General features: G+C 40.6%; 1 protein-coding gene across 1 annotated transcript in view; it reads right to left on the bottom strand.

The window, feature by feature from the left end:
- BRAF (B-Raf proto-oncogene, serine/threonine kinase) overlaps positions 1 to 22,171 on the bottom strand; it is a 107,938-nt gene that overhangs the window by 71,258 nt on the left and 14,509 nt on the right. Inside the window, exon 2 of the mRNA XM_050918706.1 lies at positions 18,402 to 18,503. Within this exon, the coding sequence (XP_050774663.1) occupies positions 18,402 to 18,503 (102 nt within the window). The remainder of the gene's footprint in view (positions 1 to 18,401; positions 18,504 to 22,171) is intronic.

Raw genomic sequence — 22,171 nt, forward strand, 5'->3', positions numbered from 1 at the left:
TAATTACAGAAGATTCAAGTTACACAAAAGTAGGCCTGATAAGTTCTGGGATAGGAGACGGGGGAAAAAAACCAACAGGAAATACAGGACATTGCTATTGATTTGTTAAACCAAGCTGATACTGAACCAATACCTCATCTTTTGATGGGATATAAAAACCATCATGACTATCAACTCCAAATTATGCATCTGACGAAGTGGGTATTCACCCACGAAAGCTCACGCTTCAAAACGTCTGTTAGTCTACAGGGTGCCACAGGATTCTTTGCTGCTTTTACAGATCCAGACAAACATGGCTACCCCTCTGATACTTAACTCCAAATTAAATGCTCTAAAGATACTGTCGTACCTAAAACAGGCAACTTAAATAATGCGCTTTAACAAAGTTTGCTGGTTACTTCACTGAACTATGCTACAAACTGGTTACTCCGTTCGAACCAAAACCAAACATATGCAGTGTAAGAATGAAGGGGGAAAGAGAAGTTTTCATCTCTAGTATACACCTTTTACTATTTCATCATCATGGAGAAATATTAGCAACTTTTCAAATTAGTAACTACAGGCCAGTTCCCCAAGACTAGTTGTGCACTAAATTAAACATGGTTCTCTTTTTTAAAGTGTCAATTAAAAAAAAATTCTTATTTTCACTCTACATTGTTATGCCCCCTACAGGGGTTCATGAACAGCATATCTTTGCCTCCTGTTTTGATCTCACATTTTTCATCATTGCTGGCTGACAAGCTACCCTGTTTACTCCTCCTCATCCCTCCCCACTTACATCATCAAGGATGCCAGTACAGCTCTTAAAAACACAGTTTTAGTTAGAAACTGCATTCAAGTTGAAGGGTTTTTCAGCAGGACAGACAATTGCCAAGACGTAAAACAATTTTTAAAAGATGGTATTTGGTAACTGTGTGACAAATTAAATATTTTGAATCCAGTGCATTTCCACCAGATAATTAAAGCTGGCTCAAAATTTGAATCCAAAACTATGTGACAGTGTCCCTTAGTTGAAAAACAGCACACTATCCTTTGAATAGCACAGTTTTTAAGTCTGGCTATTAAAAAAAAGTGTGTTTTAATACACAGACACAAGAGAGGAAGAGAGTCACTCATTGTGCTGTTGATTTTCTAGCCAGATGAAGACAAGAAACCCTCAGAACAAATATGATACCTGCAATCAGACGCATTTTCAACCAAAATATAGACTATCAATAGCCTAGCTTTATTTTCATCTAGAATGTTGAACTCTGCAGCCAGCTCGCCAGAAGTTTTTCTGTTGGGTGTGTTAGTTAATACTAACATTAAACTTTCAGAGTAGTTACAATGATTCTCTGAATTCTGGAGGTTTAAAAAATATATATACAAGCACATGCACTGCATTTTACAGACAAACTAAGACAGATCTCTGCCCCCAAGAGTTTGCCATCTAAATGGCTGAAGAGGGCAGAAGATTTCCCCTTTATCCTCCACACAAGAAATCAAGACTGATGTCAAGGTGCATACTGCCTGCTTTGACTATGAGAGGGGCTCCCTTGTTATAGAAACATTAACACATTTCCAACTTAAATCCATTTGTCCCTTTCATACGCAAAGTTTTCTAGCTATAAACTTCCTCCAATTGATTTTACAGTAATTTTAATGTGCTGAATTGGTCTTAATTTTATCATCAGAAATGTTTTACAATTGAACTAACAGAACATCTTAAAGATTTTGGAGTCCAACACCCATGTGTGGAGAAGCCATTAGCATTCACAGGAGAGAAAAAACAACACTTTCAATGAGCCTGTCATTAGCACTCCATTTTGTCATTTTTGTATTTCGTCTTCACAACTGCATTTGCAGGTTCAGCTAACCACTCTGCCTTTATTGAGCAAACAGTCTTCCTCTTCCTCGTTATCAGCCTTTACCAACTGTTCAAGATGAAGATGTACTCTGTGACATCATTTCTATGCCAACAGACTGACAAAGAATTACAACTTCACTCTGAGATTAAGAAGAAAAGTTGTGAGAAAAAACAATCAAATTCAAATACTAAATCTCAAAGAGAACCCAGAAAAACTGAAAAGGAAATGATATAATCTTTATACACCAGAAAAGGGTCTAGCGCTTCACAAACGGACACCAAATTCTGCCCTAAGTTATACTCCATTGTCAAAAACCGTTACCTCAGATTTACTCAGGTGTAACTGAGGGAAGAATTGGCTCTGTCTACAGAATATCAGCTTTTAATACAAGTTTCTCTCCTACTTCCAGGAAAGTGGAATGTTTTTCCATATATAATTCCAGTAAGTTATACGCAGAGAATTATCTTAAGCCAAACAAATGTTAAAAGTCACAAGCTTCTACTATAGTTTTGCCAATATACTTTTCCAAATCTATTCTTACTTCCTTTTTTCATAAACATTAGCTGAAATAATGTTTTGTAACACAGACAGTATCACATCGCTGCAAGATATTTGTGGGTTTAACTTAGTTCCTGGACAAAATTACACATACTTCTCAAAATACGCAGAATGTTTATTCTGGCAATCTAAGATATTACAATTGCAAACCCAAGTTATACTTTATAGATAAGTCACTTGAATGTAAGTGACAGACATTGGTAAACTAACTTTGGGCTCCTTCCCACCAAAGTCAATGGAAAAAACTCATTAACTTTAATGGGAACAGGAACAGGGCCTGTTAGACTTTAAACTGTTAGTCACAGAGTAATAGAAGAAACAGCAAAAACATGTCTCACAACTAGATATCCATGACTGGATTTTAGCAGTTTGTTTTAAAAGTCAATCCCTTTTATAAGCAAGAAGCAATAACAGAACGGAGAGCTGGTCAGAACATTTTCAATTTAATTGTATTTTGTCAAAGTCAAAATGTTTTGGAGACATATGGGTTTTGACTGATTGCTATAGTACATGTAACAGCTGCACAGTTGCACCATACTGGAAAAAAACAAAAAAAATCTTCCTACTGTACTTCATTTGGGTAAAGATATACGACTATTACAACAGAAATGTTGACTGACCAATGTTAAACATCCGTTAGAAGAAGAGGATTCACCTCTATTGAAAGTTGTGATAAACTGCACTGACACAAATCAAAACTTTGCCTGTCTATATTAGGGAGTTGCATTTGTGTAGCTACACCAATGGCCCTTAAAAAAAGTTCTAAACAATCTAGACAAAGCCTTAATAGTCAAAACTGATTTCTGCTCCTCCTTTTGCTTATAGTGGTTGATTGAGTTGATGAAAAAGTAATGCTTTAAACAGAGTCTTAGATCATATCTCCACTGTATTGTAAGGAAGGCCTAGTGAGTGCCACCAGCACTCCCAGTTATCTCTGTGACACCACTGATTTCCTGAGGAAACTACAATGCATTGGTGACCTCCCAGAAAACACCATCCTAGCCACCATGGATGTAGAGGCTTTCTACACAAACATCCCACACACAGATGGAATACAAGCTGTCAGGAACACTATCCCTGATGATGCCACAGCACAACCGGCTTCTGAGCTCTGTGCCTTTATACTTACACACAACTATTTCAAATTTGATGACAATATATATCTCCAGATCAGTGGCACTGCTATGGGCACCCGCATGGCCCCACAATATGCCAATATCTTTATGGCCGACCTGGAACAACGCTTCCTCAGCTCTCGTCCACTCACGCCCCTTCTCTACCTACGCTACATTGATGACATCTTCATCATCTGAACCCATGGGAAGGAGACTCTGGAAAAATTCCACCACGATTTCAACAGCTTCCAACCCAGCATCAACCTCAGCCTGGACCAATCTACACGGGAGGTCCACTTTCTTGACACCACGGTGCAAATAAGTGATGGTCACATTAACACCACCCTATATCGAAAACCCACCGACCGCTATGCCTACCTTCATGCCTCCAGCTTCCAATCCCGGGCACATCACACGATCCATTGTCTACAGCCAAGCACTGAGGTACAACCGCATCTGCTCTGACCCCTCAGACAGAGACCAACACCTACAAAATCTCCACCAAGCATTCTCAAAACTACAATACCCGCACGAGGAAATAAGGAAACAGATCAACAGAGCCAGACGTGTACCCAGAAGCCTCCTACTGCAAGACAAACCCAAGAAAGAAACCAACAGGACTCCACTGGCCATCACATACAGCCCCCAGCTAAAACCCCTCCAACGCATCATCAAGGATCTACAACCCATCCTGGACAATGATCCCACACTTTCACAGGCCTTGGGTGGCAGGCCAGTCCTTGCCCACAGACAACCTGCCAACCTGAAACATTCTCACCAGTAACTGCACACCGCACCATAATAACTCTAGCTCAAGAACCAATCCATGCAACAAACCTCGATGCCAACTCTGCCCACATATCTAAGCCAGCGACACCATCACAGGACCTAACCAGATCAGCCACACCATCACTGGTTCATTCACCTGCACATCCACCAATGTAATATACGTCATCATATGCCAGCAATGCCCCTCTGCTATGTACATCGGCCAAACTGGACAGTCTCTACGGAAAAGGATAAATGGACACAAATCAGACATTAGGAATGGCAATATACAAAAACCTGTAGGAGAGCACTTCAACCTCCCTGGCCACACTATAGCAGACCTTAAGGTGGCCATCCTGCAGCAAAAAAACTTCAGGACCAGACTTCAAAGAGAAACTGCTGAGCTTCAGTTCATCTGCAAATTTGACACCATCAGCTCAGGATTGAACAAAGACTGTGAATGGCTTGCCAATTACAGAACCAGTTTCTCCTCTCTTGGTTTTCACACCTCAACTGCTAGAACAGGGCCTCATCCTCCCTGATTGAACTAACCTTGTTATCTCTAGCTTGCTTGCTAGCATATATATACCTGCCCCTGGATATTTCCATTACATGCATCTGAGGAAGTGGGTATTCACCCACGAAAGCTCATGCTCCAAAACGTCTGTTAGTCTATATGGTGCCACAGGATTCTTTGCTGCTAGTTAACTGACTATTCTGTCAACATAATGAACAGAGTTAAAATTGTAATAGGGTTTTGTAAAATATAAAAAAAAGTTACGTTGACATCTGTTAAGTTTTTGCTTTTCCAATGGAAGCAAGCAGGATTCTGCTACAAGACAAGTTTAATATTTGTGTTTAGCACCATATACAGCCAAGAAAATAAATGCAGAACAGTGGAATATGCAAGATTGAGGACATGTAGCACTTGGAGATTAAAAGCTGCAGTTTTTAAAGCCTTTATGATTATTCAGCAATTAAAGCTGGTGAAGCATGTTCAGCTCACCCCCTTTTCACAAGGAACCTGGCACCTGTGTTCTGCACCAGCTGGAGTTTGTGGAAAACCTTATTACGCAAGCCAACCTACAGGGAATTTCGGTAATCTAATCTTGTTATGACGGAAATGTGGATAACCATTTCAGACACTGACGTGTTACAGAAATGGATGCAAGCTGTTTATTCTCCGAGAGGTAAAAACTAGCAACAGAACTTAAATTTCTCAGAAAAGAAGAATCTGAAAGACACTCAACATTTTACTTATGCACAAGGTAGAAACGCTCTCCAAGCATGACATCCTTGGATCTTCTCTGAAAGCAGAATTTTCAATAAAGCATGACATTACTGGTATCCAAATTCTCAGCTATGTGAGTAATTGCATAACCACCCTTGGCCTAAGTCTCCTCCATCTGTAAGAGAGGTAATAGTTCCCCCTGACTCCTTCGGGGGTGGGGGGAGGGGAAGGGAGAGGAGAAGAAAATTTGCACTTACATAGCACCTATTCCTAAAACTACATTTTCTTCTACCCAACGTTCTACCATATTTTTACTACATTTATTAGTACATCATGAAGGTCACAGAACAGAAATTCAATCCAGCAGGAACATACAGAGGAAGCAGCCTCAGCAGGTACTGCAGGAGGGACTGTTGAACACTAAAGATGTCACTGAAAACTGTTAAAAAGCAGTCTATTGTGGACACTATCCCCTTTGCTGACTGACTAGTTACTACCGCCCTCTCCCTCAAAAACTTCATGTGAGCCTCTATCCAGCTGCCCTCTATGCTTGCCTCTTTCCTGCACTCTTGCCCTCTCACAGGGGCAGGCAACCTATGGCATGGGTGCCAAAGGCGGCACACGAGCTGATTTTCAGTGGCACTCACACTGCCTAGGTCCTGGCCAACAGTCCGGGGGGCTCTGCATTTTAATTATTTTAAATGAAGCTTCTGAAACATTTTGAAACCTTATTTACTTTACATACAACAGTAGTTTAGTTATATATTACAGACTTACAGAAAGACACCTTCTAAAAACATTAAAATGTATTACTAGCACGTGAAACCTTAAATTAGAGTGAATAAATGAAGATTCGGCACATCACTTCTGAAAGGTTGCTGACCCCTGCCCTATCATCTCCTGCCCAGATCCCATCGTCCTCCTTCCTACCTTTGTTCTTCCATTTAGAGAATCTCCTCTTAACGCAATCCCGCTGCAGAAAAGACTTTAAAAAAAAGTCACAGATTTAACATCTTATCAGTCCACTTGTATGTTATATCCCTTTCCTCTACTCTGTGAGTTTCTTCTTGATTTAGACCGCAAGGTCTTTGGCACATGGACAGTGTATAATTCTGTTTGTACAATGCCTAGCAATAGGGACCCTGGTTTTGGCTGGCCCCTGAACACTGCTGTTATGCTGCTAATACTACCAAAATATTACTACATTTGAATTAGACAGTAGTCCATATAAATGAAGTGCATTCAATAAAACATTATTCCAGATATATTATGCTCATTTGCTCACTAATTCACAGCATAAGTAATTCACGAAGGGGATGGGACTCCCAGTTAGTGTGAATCTGCCAGATTCTACTGTATTTTACATAATTAAATAAAAATGTTATAATATTTAGACTCAGACTAAAGTGAGAAGGGTCAAACATGATCATCTAGTCTGACATCCTGCACACTGCAGGTCACAGAGGCTCACCCTCCCACTCCTGTAATATAGACCCCTAACTTCTAGCTGAGTTATTGAAGTATTCAAATCATGATTTAAAGCAGGGGTCGGCGCCCTTTCAGAAGTTTACCTTTCATTTATTCACTCTAATTTAAAGTTTCACGTGCCAGTCATACATTTTAACGTTTTTAGAATGTCTTTTTCTATAAGTCTGTAATATATAACTAAACTATTGTTGTATGTAAAGTAAATAAGGTTTTCAAAAGGTTTAAGAAGCTTCACTTAAAATTAAATTAAAATACAGAGCCCTCTGGTCCGGTGGCCAGAACCCGGGCAGTGTGAGTGCCACTGAAAATCAGCTAGCGTACCGCCTTCGCCACGCGTACCCCTGATTTAAAGACTCCACATTAAATAGAATCCATCATTTATACTAGTCCATTGCTGGCCACTGGAGATATCTGCTGTTAGCAGTCACAGACTGGCTACATGCCATCGTAGGCAGTTTCAACATACCATCCCCTCCACAAACTGAAGCTCAGTCTTGAAGCCAGTTAGGTTTTTTGTCCACACTATTCCCCTGGGAAGGTTGTTCCAGAACCTCACTCCTCTGATGGTTAGAACCTTTGTCTAATTTCAAGCCTAAACTTGTGGATGACCAGTTTATATCCATTTGTTCTTGTGTCCACATTGGCACTTACCTTAAATAACCCATCCCCCTCCCTCCCATTTATCCCTCTGATGTATTTATAGAGAGCAATCCTATCTCCCCTTAGCCTTTTTGTGGTTAGACTAAACAAGCCAAGCTCTGAGTCTCCTCTCATAAGGTAGGTTTCCATTCCTCGGATCATCCTAGTAGCCCTTCTCTGCACCTTATGCATTTTGAATTCACCTTTCTTAAACACAGGAGATCAGAACTGCACGTAATATTCCAGATGAGGTCTTACCAGTGCCTTGTATAATGGTACTAACACTCCCCTGGAAATACCTCACCTCATGAATCCTAGGACTGCATTAGCAGCCTCTCTCATAGCTGCATCACAATGGTGGCTCAGTCATCTTGTGATCAACCAATACACCCAGGTATTTCTCCTCCTCCGCCGCTTCCAACTGATAATAGCTCATAGCAAAAATTCTTATTTAGTCAGTCCCTAAGTGCATGACCTTGCATTTTTCACTATTAAATTTCATCCCACTTCTATTACTCCGGTTTTTAAGGTCATCCCGATCTTCTTGTATGATATTCCGATCCTTCTCCATATTGGCAATACCTCCCAACTTTGTGTCATCTGCAAATTTTATTAGCACACTCCCACTTTCTGTGCCAAGGTCACTCATAAAAATGTTAAATAAGATTGGTCCCAAGACCAATCCCTGCAGAACTCCACTAGCAACCTCCCTCGAGCCTGACAGCTCACCTTTCAGTATGACCCATCATAGTCTCCCCTTTAACCAGTTCCTTACCCACCTTTCAATTCTCATATTAATCCCCATCTTCTCCAATTTAACTAATAATTTCTCAAGTGGAACTGTATTAAATGCCTTACTGAAATCCAGGTAGATTAGATCTACTGCATTTCCTTTGTCTACAAAAATCAGTTATCTTCTCAAAGGAGGAGATCAGGTTGGTACAATCTACCTTTTCTAAAATCATGTTGTATTTTATGCCAATTATCGTTTACCTCTATGTCCTTAACTATGTTCTCTCTCAAAATTTGTTCCAAGACTTTGCATACAACTGAGGTCAAACTAACAGGCCCGTAGTTTCCTGGATCACTTTTTCTCCTCTGTCTTAAAAATAGGTACTTCTCTAGTTGTGGGTATGACCCCCGAGTTTACAAATTCATTAAAAATGCTTGGCACATGAAATTGCAAGATCAATAGCAATTCCTTTAATTTCTTGGATGGTGATTATCTGTCATCATCTCCCCCCGATTTAATCCCACTGACTTTCATCTTCGATGTGGTAATTTCTGCTTCCGTATCCTTGTTCCCATTAGCCACTCTGCCACTGCCTCTAACCTCTTCATTTAAAGGGCTAATACTTTGCCTTGAAGTTTCCACATATTAACTGCATGAGAGAGAACACTATTGTTATCTGAGACATTAAAGCAAGTTCATATATATACGCACTAAAGATATAATGGAAGTGAGAATACTAATAAAGCTGCAACAGCTTTAAATGTATTTACTAAACCCTTTAAACAGGCTAATTAGAGAGCATATCCAAAATGTTACACACAGTTTGTATGTTTATATATGAGGCGTATACATCCACATACCATAATATAGCTGCCTACCCCATCTCCTCCCACAATCAATACAGGTGAAGAAGTAAAACCTCTTAAACGTAAACACAGTTACCTATTGACAAAATAAATTTACTCTTTTAAGGAACAAGAAATGTCAAGAAGGGAAAAGTTTTCAAAAAGTTAATCTGAAATGGCAAGTGGAAAAAGATGGGTTTTGCCTAACAGGAGTAGCGACTTTTGGTGAGAAACTAAGTCTCATCTCAAGTAGGTAGAGACCAGATCACAGCCCTGAAGCGTGTGACCGTTCAGAGTTTATGACACGGTTTCCAGATCTGGGACCTTCAAGTTGGGCTTCTAAACAAAAATGGCCTGATTTTAAAAGCACTGAGAACCCTCAAATGCCACCAAACTAAACGGGAGCTGCAGGGGTCAAGCGTTGTTGATAGCCAGGATATTTTTATTTAACAAACTAAATATAGATTTAGGAGCCTATCTTTAGACACTCAGGATTTTGCCCCAATCCATTTTACCAGTTGAGTGTGTGTGTGTAAGGGTCATGGGTTTAAGTTCAGTGCAGATTTATACAAGTCTGGTATTTATTCCTACACTCACCCAAACAGGAGAATACCATACAATAACTCAGCATCACTGTGCTCCTGTTCCTGCATAGCAGTACTTTCCTGGTAATCCAAGGAGCAATAAAACGATCTGGGATCCAGCAATTCCAGTTCTTTTCAACCTTACTCTCTGTATCTACAATTTACATGCTGTATGTACAGCAGAGAAAAGTTATCTTGTTAAGTAAACTGGAGGGTTGCTGAAGACACTGAGTTATGCAGAAACCTGAAATTAAATCCTAGCCCTATTTAAGTCAATGGCAAAACTCCCTAATACAGAAAAGCAAAAGTTTGGAGAGACCCAGAAAGGGAGATGAGAAATTATGCTATCTGAAAAGACAACCACCTCCATCTTTGTAATTCTAGATTGTCTCTCAATAGAAGGAATTGGGAGGGAAGAAGATTCCCCCAAACAAAAATAAAAGCCATAAAACCAATTAGTCCTCTTCCTATATTTTGATTAGCCCTCTTCTTTTCATACTGGGTTTACATTTGCAAACTAGGTTTTCTATAACAATTAATTCAGGGTATTGGTATAATAGTTGGAAAGAGCAGGTGTAGATGTGATCCCTGAAAAACCCTTTGCAACACCCTCCAATGCAGTGGTTCTCAAACTTTTGTACTGGTGACCCCTTTCACATAGCAAGCCTCTGAGTGCGACCCCCCCCCCCACTTATAAATTAAAAACACTTTTTAATATATTTGACACCATTATAACTGCTGGGGGCAAAGCAGGGTTTGGGGTGGAGGCTGACAGCTTGCGATTCCCCCATGTCATAACCTCATTAACCTGAGGGGTCCCAACCCCCAGTTTAAGAACCCCTGCTCCAACCTAATCTGTACCCATTTACGGAACTACTATATTCTGGCATGTTACTACTGCTATATCAATTCTTTAAACTTCCAAAAGCCTTTCTCTGCCATCCTTGCATACACTTATACAGTACTGTAAATCTGGGCTCATAGAAACATTAAGTGATTAAACAGAATAGGTCTATTACTTCACCGATGTTGGCTCAGTATCACTTGCTTAAATAAACTAACTGGATTTTTAAGCATGGCCTCTCCTTTATAAATCCGAGCCGACTGCTTCTGACCTCTCTGTACCTGTATACATGTTTAGTTTCTCCATAACCAAAAACTAAAATATGTTTCTAATACCAAATTTGAACTTATAGGTCTGTAGTTTATCTATTTTCTCCCTGAAGTCTCTTTTTGCAACAATCTCACATCACCTCTTCAGTCGCTGTCGATCATCAGTCTTGTTGCTAGTGTCAAAAGCGACACTAGTTCTTATTCTGAGGATTCTATAAAATAGAAATTTAAAGTCCTGAAAGTGCATATACCAGGTCTAACAATCAGTTTTCCTTTAGGGTGCTCGTAATATGATCAGCCACCTTTTAAGTGGCCAATCACAGCTAATCATACACTGCACATTTGGGGAAACAGCACTTCAGCAATTGTTGTCTTTCCACCACTTTAAGAACAGATATTTTTAATTCCAGAGTGCAGTTTTTTAGTGGCTGTGATATATAATGCTACCAAAGTGTGCTACAGAATCTCAAGATGCTCTTGCAGCTTCTCCAAGGTAAAACAAAACAATGTTAATTCATCTCTTCTTTCTGTATTAACCAATCCAAAAGTAAATAGAAAAAACTTGATACTACCATCCAAATTAAAAAACACAGTAAGACCACCAAAACAGTGCCACCATGGCTAAACAAAGTAAAAGAAGCAGTTTAGAGACACTAAAGCAACCTTTAAAAAGTGGAAGTTAAATCCTATTGAGGAAAATAGAAAGGAGCATAAACTCTGGCAATTGAAGTATAAAAATATAATTAGGAAGGCCTAAAAAGAATTTGAACAACAACAATAACTAGCCAAAGACTCAAAAAGAAACAACAAAAATTTAAGTACATCAGAAGCAAGAAGACTGCTAAACCAGTGGGTTCACTGGACAATAAAGACGCTAAAGGAGCACTCAAGGAAGATAAGGCCATTCCAGAGAAACTAAATAAATTCTTTGCATTGTCTTCATGGCTGAGGATTTGAGGGAGATTCCCAAACCCGAGCCATTCTTTTTATGTAAATAATCTCAAGAACTGGCCCAGATTGGAATAAACTGATATTTATTTACTGGTATTGGAATAAACTGATAAACTAAAAACAGTAATAAGCCACCAGGACCAGATGGTATTCACCCAAGAATTTTAAAGGAACTCAGATATGAAATTGCAGAACTACTAACTGTGATATGTAACCTATCATTTAAATTAGCTCCTGTACTAAATGACTGGAGGATAGCTAATGTGACACCAATTTTTAAAAAGGGCTCCTGACAATTACAGGCCCGTAAGCCTAACTTTAGTTTCAACCAATCTGCCTGGTACTGTAGTAAAGAACAGAACTATCAGATACATAGATGAACATGATTTGCTGGGGAAGACACAACATGGTTTTTGTTAAGGGAAATCATACCTCACTAATCTACTATAATTCTGGGGGAGGGGCAGTTGTCAACAAGTATGTAGACAAGGGTGATCCAGTGGATATAGTGTACTTAGATTTTCAGAAAGCCTTTGACAAGGTTCATCACCAAAGGCTCTTAAGCAAAGCAGGCTGTCATGGGATAAGAGGAAAGGTCCTCTCCTGGATCCATAACTGGTTAAAAGATAGGACTAAATGGGCAGTTTTCAGAATGGAGAGAGATAAATAGTGATGTCCCCCAGGGGTCTGTACTGGGACCAGTCCTATTCAACATACTCAAATGATCTGGAAAAGGGGGTAAACAGTGAGGTGGCAAAATATGCAGATGATACAAAACTAGTCAAGATAAGCAAGTCCAAAGCAGACTGTGAAGAGTTACAAGGGGATCTCACTAAACTGGGTGACTGGGCAACAAAATGGCAGATGAAATTCAATGCTGATAAATGCAAAGTAAGGCACATTAGAAAACATAATCCCAACTATTACATATAAAATTATGGAGGTCTAAATTAGCTGTTCCCACTCGAGAAAGAGATTTAGGAGTTAACATGGATAATTTTTGGAAAGCATCCACTCAGTGCGCAGCAGCAGGCAAAAGAGCTAGTAGAATTTTGGGAATCATTAGGAAAGGGAGAGAAGACAGACAATATCATATTTCCTCTAGACAAATCCATAGTACTCCCCATCTTGAATACTGTGTGCAGATCTGGTTGTTCCTTCTCAAAAAGAGATATATCGGAATTTGAAAAGTTTCAGAAAAAGGGCAACAAAAAGGATTAGGGATAGCTTCTATATAAGGAGAGGTAAATAAGACTGGGCAAAACTGTGTCCTAATATGATGAGTTATGGAAAGAGAATTTGAGAAAAACGGAGATAGCCTGAAATAAAATTAACCCTTATCTACACTACAAAGAACATGTTTAAACGTGGTTGTACCCAAAATTGGTTATTCCATGTAGGCTGTAAGGACAGAAGAGCCCCGTTACATGTTAGAGGACACAGGGAGATACTTAAATTGATAGATTAAATACAGCAATAGTTTATATGGAAGACTTATTAGAAAAATATTTAATGTTGTTTTGGCTTTCTAACAATACGTGTTTTTATCGTTTTTGGACAGTTAATCGTATTTTTGTTCATCCTTTCACCTCTCTCTCTTCTCCTTCACCATTCCCCTGCAAGTTTCTCTGCAGCCATGTTCCTTTTTGCCCCCAACACGTGTCCCTGTCACTTATGGTATATATACACACCCCATGGAAGTGAGCCTCTGAGTCCAGGACAACAACTTGGGTTAGCAAGGCTCACACTAGAGCTCCAAAGATAGTTGTGTAGACAGCACTTTGAAACTGCAGCTCAGATTGAAGCTCCAGCACTAAAACCTTCAGCGGAGGGTGGGCTCTCAACTCAGGTTGGGAGGCTTGCTCCTGTAGGCTGTGTAGACATTTTCTTAGCTCCCTTCTCCCCTTGACATGCTGCCCCAACGTTTCACTCCATTTTCACCTCACTACTCTTCTCCTGCGGACTGCTCTAATACTTGGCAGCGTCTCCAGTATTTTCTCTTCCTTCAAGTAGCAGTGGACTCCAGTACAGGGACAGACGCTGGCTCCTATTTGTTTCCAGCTGCTTTTACAGGCATCTATACTCTTCTTTGCAGTGAAGAGCTTTGTCACTTACAGGAGCAGCTGGAAACAAAAACAGCCAGCACAGCTCTCTGTACACCAGGGATCTCAAACACGTGGCCCGCGGGGCTCTTGCGTGTGGCCCGCCAAGCTCCCCCCGCTCTCCTGCCTACCCGTGGAATTGCCCCCTGTGGCGTTGCGAGCCCCGTGCCGCTGTCTGAAGCAGCTGGCAGCACGCCCCTTCGTGCCAGTGAGGAGGGGAAAGGAGGCAGAGGGCTCCTGCATTGCCTCCTTCCAGGCACCACTCCCCGCAGCTCCCATTGGCTGGGAACAGGGAACCGTGGCCAATGGGAGCTTCGTGGGAGGTACCTAGAGGAGCGGCAAGAGCAACACACACACAGAATCCTGAGCCCCTCCCCCTCCCCCAGGGGCTGCAGGGACACGGTTCCAGCTGCTTCCTGGAACGGAGCAGCATAGGGCTGGGGGCCAGGGCAGGCAGGGAGCCTGCCCTGGCGCGCGCCACTGCCACCTCGGAGCAGCTCTAGGTAAGCGGCGCCGGGCTGGAGCCTGCACCCCAACCCCCTGCCCTGAGCCCCCTGCCACATCCCACACCCCAACCCCCTGCCCTGAGCCCCCTGCCACACCCTGCACACCACCTGCATCCCCTGTGGGCAGTGTTGGGGTGGGGACTTCGGGGAAGGGGATGGATTGGGACAGAGAAGTGGTGGAAAGAGGTGGGGTGGGGCCTAATGGAAGGGGTGGAGTGGGGGCGGGGCCAGAGGAAGCAAGGGGGAGTGTCAGTGATGCAGCCCTCAGTTCAATGCACTAGTCCTCATGTGGCCCTCATGGTCATTTGAGTTTGAGACCCCTGCTGTAGACTCACTGCAGGTGTTCCGAGGAGTATATCTGGAAATCTTTGATGAGGCTTAAGGGTTGTCTCCCTGTCTGATTTTTCATTCCTGAGTACCTTACACACAAAACAATACATATGTGCTTGGTGGCAACAACTGAATTTTTGCTCTGTTTTTGTGGAAGTAACCACCATTCCCTTTTGTAGTCACATGTTGGATCAAGAGGAGCCAGCAGCAACTGTCAGTTGTATCGCTTTATTTAAAAAAAAACAACAAAACAGAAATGGTTTTTAAAGTAAGTTGTGTTTAGTCCCCAGAAAGATGTTTTGCATGTTTCCACATCTTTCACTGCTCAACACTGAAGCAGTTTTTCCCTAGTAGTGCTCAACTATTGTCACTAAGTTCTCAGTATTCCAACAAAAAGGCACACTAAGCATCAGAGAAGATACAATGGACAGATACAGACGGATGGGAAGTATAAAGAAAGAGTTTGAATGAGGATTTTGAAGGAGGACAGTAAGTTAGCTTTGCAGATGTTCATGGGGAGTTCCTACCATGCATGAGGGGCAGCATGGAAGAAAGCACAAAGGTGCTTGTATGAAAATTTAACATGTGGGCAATGGAGGCTGGTATCATGGGTCAATCTGAGACAAAGTCCACATCCTGACTGTGAATGAGAGGACAAGAAAGGTCAGGACAGGCCACAAAAAGCCTTGAAAACAAAGACAAGTATCTTATGTTTGATTCAACAGAAAAAGAAATGCAAAGAAATGGCTGACATGGTCAAAGTGATGGGCTAGGAAAAGTATATTTGCAGGAGAATTCCAAATAGATAGGAATGGGGCAAGATTGCATTTGTCAAAGACAGAAAAGGATGTTGCAGTAATTTACACATGATATGATCAGACCTGATCAAGAGTTTTAGCTGTGTGGATGGAAAAGAAAGGCATATTTTAGGTATGTCATGCAAAAAGCATCTGCAAGATTTAGACATAGCCTGGTCATGAAAACCACGGGAGGTCTGATTTGGGGATGATGCCCTGGTAAGGGCCTGAGCAACAGGCAAGATGGTGGTGCACAGGTTATCCACATTGTTTTTCCATTTTTATAAGATTTCTCAACGGTATGCACATCTGTTGAGCTGCCTGTAACTTATCAGTATTGCTTTATCTCCCTTCTAAAGTCTCTCTTATATGTAGAGAATTTCCTTGTGAATTTGGTCATATGCACTTGCTGAAATTTAACATTTGTCTTCCATTCTTTGGCAACCATACTGTTTCTAATCAGACGGTGGAATATATTTTCTACATTTTTGTACTTTCAACCCTGCAATTAACACCAATATGTGTGTGTGTGTTGTGTGTCAGGCTGCTTTATATCCAGCACTGGATACACTAGAGTCTCAGACCAATTATGTCACGGCAACTTCTAACAAGCTAGTAAGCACCAAACACTACTTTTGCACCAGGCTAAAACAAACAAGTTGATCAAAGAAATCTTAACATGTTTAGATATAGAAATGCACAGTCAAGGCAACCAAAAAAACCTTATCTCTGCCCTACAGTGATGTTATGCAAAGAATATAGGATTCTGATTAAAGTATTTTAGTGTTTCTGGTCCTGGACTAGATTTTTCTTTCATATGTTTAAATATCAGTTTTAATCCTGTCTCTTTATCCCCTAGAGTAGCAGCTCTCAAACTTTTTTACTGGTGACCCCTTTCACATAGCAAGTCTCTGAGTGCGACCCCCTCTCCCTTTATAAATATATAAAAAAGTGTTTTTAATTTAACAACATTATAAATGCTGGAGTCAAAGCGAGGTTTAGGGTGGAGGCTGACAGTTCGCGACCCCCCATGTAATAACCTTGTGACCCCCTGAGGGGTCCCAACCCCCAGTTTGAGAATCCCTGCCCTAGAGACATCTGGGTGCCTTAAATATGCATTTGCATACTTTAAACAGGGGAGGCTCCAGGCACCAGCGCAGCAAGCACATGTCTGGGGCGGCAAGCTGCGGGGGCGGCCTGCTGGTTGCTGTGAGGGCAGCAGTCAGGCAGCATTCAGGGGCATGCCTGCAGGAGGTCCACCGGTCCCATGGCCTTAGCAGCAATTTAGTGGCGGATACGCCAAAGGCACGGGACCGGCAGATCACCAGCAGAAACGCTGCTGGATCCACGTCCCCAGCAGACCTCCTGCAGGGATGCTGCTGAAGGCCGCTTAACTGCCGTGCTTGGGGTGGCAAAATACATAGAGCTGCCCCTGTTAACAAATCTGGCTCTCTTTTAAGTGTAACCTTATTTCTGAATTTCTTGGTTGAATTACAACATCATTGTAATGTTTTCATCCTTAAACTTACTGATGTTATGGAGTTAAGGTTAAGAGAAAGTAACAGCTTTTGGTTTGTGAATTCTCTTCATTTTTAAAAAATGTTACATATGAACACCAAGCAAGAAACACAAAGAGAATGCTATCACATATTTATAATCATTTGTTAAAATATAACATTTTTTATTATTTTAACTTTTAAGAGCAGTACACCAAAGCAGAGCAAAGCAACCCAAGTGTAATGGTGAATCTGGCCCTTACACTGCAACGGATTTATCAGAGTGCTGTGTTAGTAAAATCAGTGCTATGTGAATACAGACAGTGAGAACTCAATCCCAGAGTCCCAGTGTCCATGCTCTAATGGCTCCCCCTGTGCTTGGGCCCCCAGCAGTTTTGCCTTAACATGCAATGGAGCAAAGGCAAATAACTAGCTCCCTAGTCGTCACTAAAGAATCTTTAAAGAGCAATGACAGTTGGGGCAAGTAATCTAACCAAGAAGAACTCGCTGCATGTCCAGTCTCCCTTATACAACTGAGCCCTTACAACTAATAATACTGTTGCATGCAAGTTAGATGTACAGAAAGGGTGAGGACTGGTTGCACTATGTCACAGTGGTCCCATTTGAGAGTTACCTGAGCTGTTTAACTGATCCCATCTAGCCATAAAAAAATTAGACACAACAATATAGCTTAATTACAACTAGTTCTCTCAAACAGTTTAAGATTTCAATTAATTTCAACTATCATGGTAAATTTCAAGTATGTTATTCCATTAGGATTATTTGGAACAAAACATAATACTAAATTTCTTAAAAAGAAATAATGTTATTAATTATAATGCAAACAAATTAACAGATTTACTTATACATTCTCAGAAAATTCACTGTGCTCAAAAAAGTGTTCTAAACTTGGAGAATTTGTTTTAACTTTGTATTTCTCCCTAGACAAAATAAAGGTTTCAATGCACAACACAACTCTACCTTACCTATGGAGCTGCGACCAGATATATACATATGCACACCTACATGCACTTAGAATGCAGAAAGGAAAGCTGCCGTTAAGAGTTTATGTTTTATGCTAGCTGTAACAGCACACCTACTTCAATAGCTTTCTGCCTTTTCCTCAGTGGTACGCATATTACTCACCAGGAACCCTATTAGCTTGTCACAAAAGAGGGACACTCACTAATATCTCTTTTCCATCTTTAAGTATTAGAAGCATAATCTGTTTTTATACAGTCAAGGAGGAAATAAGGAGGAAATAATTCAATGGAGTTCATTTGATACTCAAAGCTTACCTCCAAGTATATTGATGGTGGGTTATGCTCTCCTCCAAACTTGTCAAGCAGCGCCTCTATGTGTTCTTGTGTTAATTTAATCATCTGTTTGATATTCCATACCTAAAATATAAACATATATTTTTGTAAATCAAAAGAGGCAAGTCTGGGATAGATTTTAAAAATTAAAAACCATGAACCCACATCTTAGTAGCTAAGAACTAAGTTAATCTTTAAGGCTGAAAAAAATTCAGACTCCATATTTTACTGAAATGACTGTAAAATGTGTCCTAGATTCAAATCAATCATTTTTTTCCAGAGCTTTGTTGACAAAAGTCCTTAATGAAAATACTGTTTCAAAGTATCAGTAATATCAATCAAAAACAGCAACTGATGGGTTATGATGATCACCTACTATCTGTATCAATACAGTCTCAGTTCTGTTCCAGTCTTAAACTAAACTGAGCAAAGACCCTTTCATTTTGAAATGCAGGAACTGCTAAAAACAAACATCTCTCTCATATATTACTTTTCATATGGAGATCTCAAAACACTTTACAAAGTCTTATCTCCATTTTATAGATGGGGAAACTGAGGTAAAGATGTGCAGTGACTTGTCTAAGGTTACAAATGATACAGCACAAAATGAAAATCTGATTAGAGGAGAAAACTAATCTGAGAAGAAAACTAATCTATGTAACGTTCAAAGTTTCAGGATTTTATTAATCTGTTCAAGTTGCTACGACAACACTTGCAAATCAACAAATGTCAAACATTCAGTGGTAAACTAGTTAACTACTGTAATCACATGATCTAGATATTTCTAATGTACCTATCACTGCAGTATTTAAATGCCCTGATCTTAAACACATTGTACACTTGGGGCTCTATACTGCCTCAGTTTGCAAGTTTTTCCCACTGACTCTGCAACTTCTTGAAAGAGCCCATAATAACCACTGTTAGTATTATGAGATGACTATGAGTGCTACCTTGCAGTGTAAGTCATCAGTATGCAATGTTCAGTTGTTGAAACTGAATCAATACAATAGTAAGTTCACTTACAGGAAAACAAGGTACTTTGATCCAGTAGAAGTCGAATTTTTTTTACTTGTTGGACCAATAGACTCTGGCCTCCAGAAAAGAGAGATTTTTATTTTTCTTAAAATTACATTTGCTATCAACTTAATGTGATGAAAATTGAGAAAGATTTAATTTCTACAAGCCAGAGAAAAAATACGTATCTGTTCTCTGAAGGTACCATTTATAAAAGTATCACTATTCAAAATTGATGCTATTACTTAGAGACTAGTGAGAAAGTAATATAGCTCAAAATTCAAAAAGCCATCAGCTCCAGGATGGAGAATTGCATACTGCTTCTTCCAATGGAACCTCAGAGATTCCTGTGACTTGTCAGTGAAAGAAAATACAAATCCTTCAGTCTCTAAGGAGAGAGGTGGGATGGTGGTGATAGAACTTATACCTTTACGGAAAAAATTGCAGGGAATTAGCTTTATGTTCTATTAAAAAAAGATACCAGTAACAGAACCCCAACTCCATGGATGTCTCAAACATTATACTAGAAGATAAGTAAAGAGAAAAATCTTTCTGCAACACAGAACATGTTAGAAATTCAAAACACACCTAACTAACTCATATTTTAATAAAGATATCTCAGTTATTCAGTAGTAGCTATTAAGGATGGGGACACCACAAAAATAAAACAAGGTGAAAAGACAGTTGGGTAACCTCTAGCCCAATACAAGTTTGAAGTACTAATGATAAATTTTGCTTCTTCTCATGAGGCCAATTTCAAGCAATAATAGTTTGTAAAAAGATGTACAGAATTTTATGGCTGCCTTCCAAATATGTAAACTCAGTGGAGGCTGGCTGTAAAGACCAACTTTTTTTCTGAACTCACACAAATGTTTGTTAATATGACCATTAAGTTGTATGCCTGCCAAGCAGCAGCAGTAAGAGAGCTGTGCAATGTATACATATCAAAAGAATCAGAAAGCTCTGTCACCGAATCTGTTTCAGGTAAGAGAGTAGGGAGTTTTACTTGGTAATCTGATGGAATAAGATCCTGCTGGTTTGGATGCTGGGAAAGAAAGTTGGCAGGATGATTAAGGTGGAATCCCAGCACTACCTTGGAAGATATTTGCAACTGGATCTGTCAACAGAGCCCTAACGCTCACTCAAGACACAAGCTGAAATCACCAGTATCGAAGGAGAACCTTCATTTAATAAGTCTGCTCACATATCAAGTGGTTGTAAAGGAGGTTGTTACACTGAAGTTTAAATCACCTCATTGTCATCCAGCATGGGCACTTAAGCTTTCCATTTTGTATGTACTACATTAATAAGCTCATCTACCTCCAGTGTTAAATAGGACTTTAGGTATCCTAAAACTAAGCAGTGATCACAGAGTTCCCAGCCCACACCACATTTTCTGTGAGCATGAGAAATCCACTGTAACACTATGGCTGGAGTCCCTACTAAGCTACTTCTCCACTCAGCTCTTGGTAGGGTTAGCAATTTTCAAGAGCACTTAAGCGACCTCAAATCAAGTCTCACTGACTTTCAATGCAACTTTCACTTTTAAGTTATTTAGGCACTTCTGAAAATCCCACCCATGGATAACCACCTCATGGAGGGGCTTAAGACTCAACATCCCTCTCCTACACTAACAGCATCACATACACAGGTGGCTGAGGAAGGAATCGTCAGTGGACAAGGTGGTCTCATCTGGTTGTCCCTGTACTACCAGAAGCTTCCCCATTTCTTCTCTGTGGTGGCTGAAGGGTGAATGACTTCCTCCCTCCCTGCAAAGATGTTTTCTACTTTGCATCCAACAGTTATTATTCTGAGCTGCTTTTTCTCTCTCCCTCTTTCCCGTTCTACTGTTCTAGAAGCAGTAGCACCAGGAGGAAGAGAGGGCCACTCTATTCAGCAGCTGATAGGCAGATAGAGAGCAGCCTTTCAGAGCCAAAAACTGGAGTTAACGCCCTGGAAAAGACCAAATAGCTGCCAAATGTACTCAAACGAGTTGGGGAAGAGCACACAGTAAATTCTAAACCACACCTTTTCACATTGAATCATGGACTTTTCTATTGAAATTGGTTCGTTTTCCTAGATGGTTGGAAGGAGTCTATCAGAAAAATTAATCTCTTGAGCTCTACTCCCTTAGGTGCATTACTTACAGGAGGAAAGGTACATGAACTCCCTCCCCATCCAGTAAGTAAAGAAAGCATCCCTCAAAAGTGGATCATTAAACAAGTTATGCAGAACTCCAATTGTTTGTTACTTGCAGACACCGCAAACCAATCTCTCTGGTATGCCTCACTCATGAAAGAGCTAGCTTCAATCTGAGACAACTCACATGGCCCTCACATTGATTGAAATACTCTGTCTACAATCAGATTGTCTTTCCTGCCAAGTAACTGGTAATTAGACAAATTGTGGTACACTGCCCAAACCCATCCTTGAAGAACTGCCGAACACAGGAGACAACACCCATTCTACCTTGTACATAGAGGATCCTGTATGTTTGAATCAACCATTTCTGGGAATATTAGGTCAGTGAAAGCTCTGAGCCTTACCTCATGGATCTTATCTCAAAAAAGCTGCATCTAGAGCAGTGGTCACCAACCAATCGATCGCAATCTCTGGTGGTGTAGCGTGGCTGCTTCTGAGGCAGGTTCCCTACCTGCTCTGGCCCCATGCTGCTCACGAAAGAGGCCAGCGAGGCTACATGGCCCTTGGGGTTGTGGGGGGGGGGGGTAGGCAGGAGT

Source organism: Gopherus flavomarginatus, chromosome 1, assembly GCF_025201925.1.
Source record: "Gopherus flavomarginatus isolate rGopFla2 chromosome 1, rGopFla2.mat.asm, whole genome shotgun sequence".
Taxonomy (NCBI): Eukaryota; Metazoa; Chordata; order Testudines; family Testudinidae; genus Gopherus; species Gopherus flavomarginatus.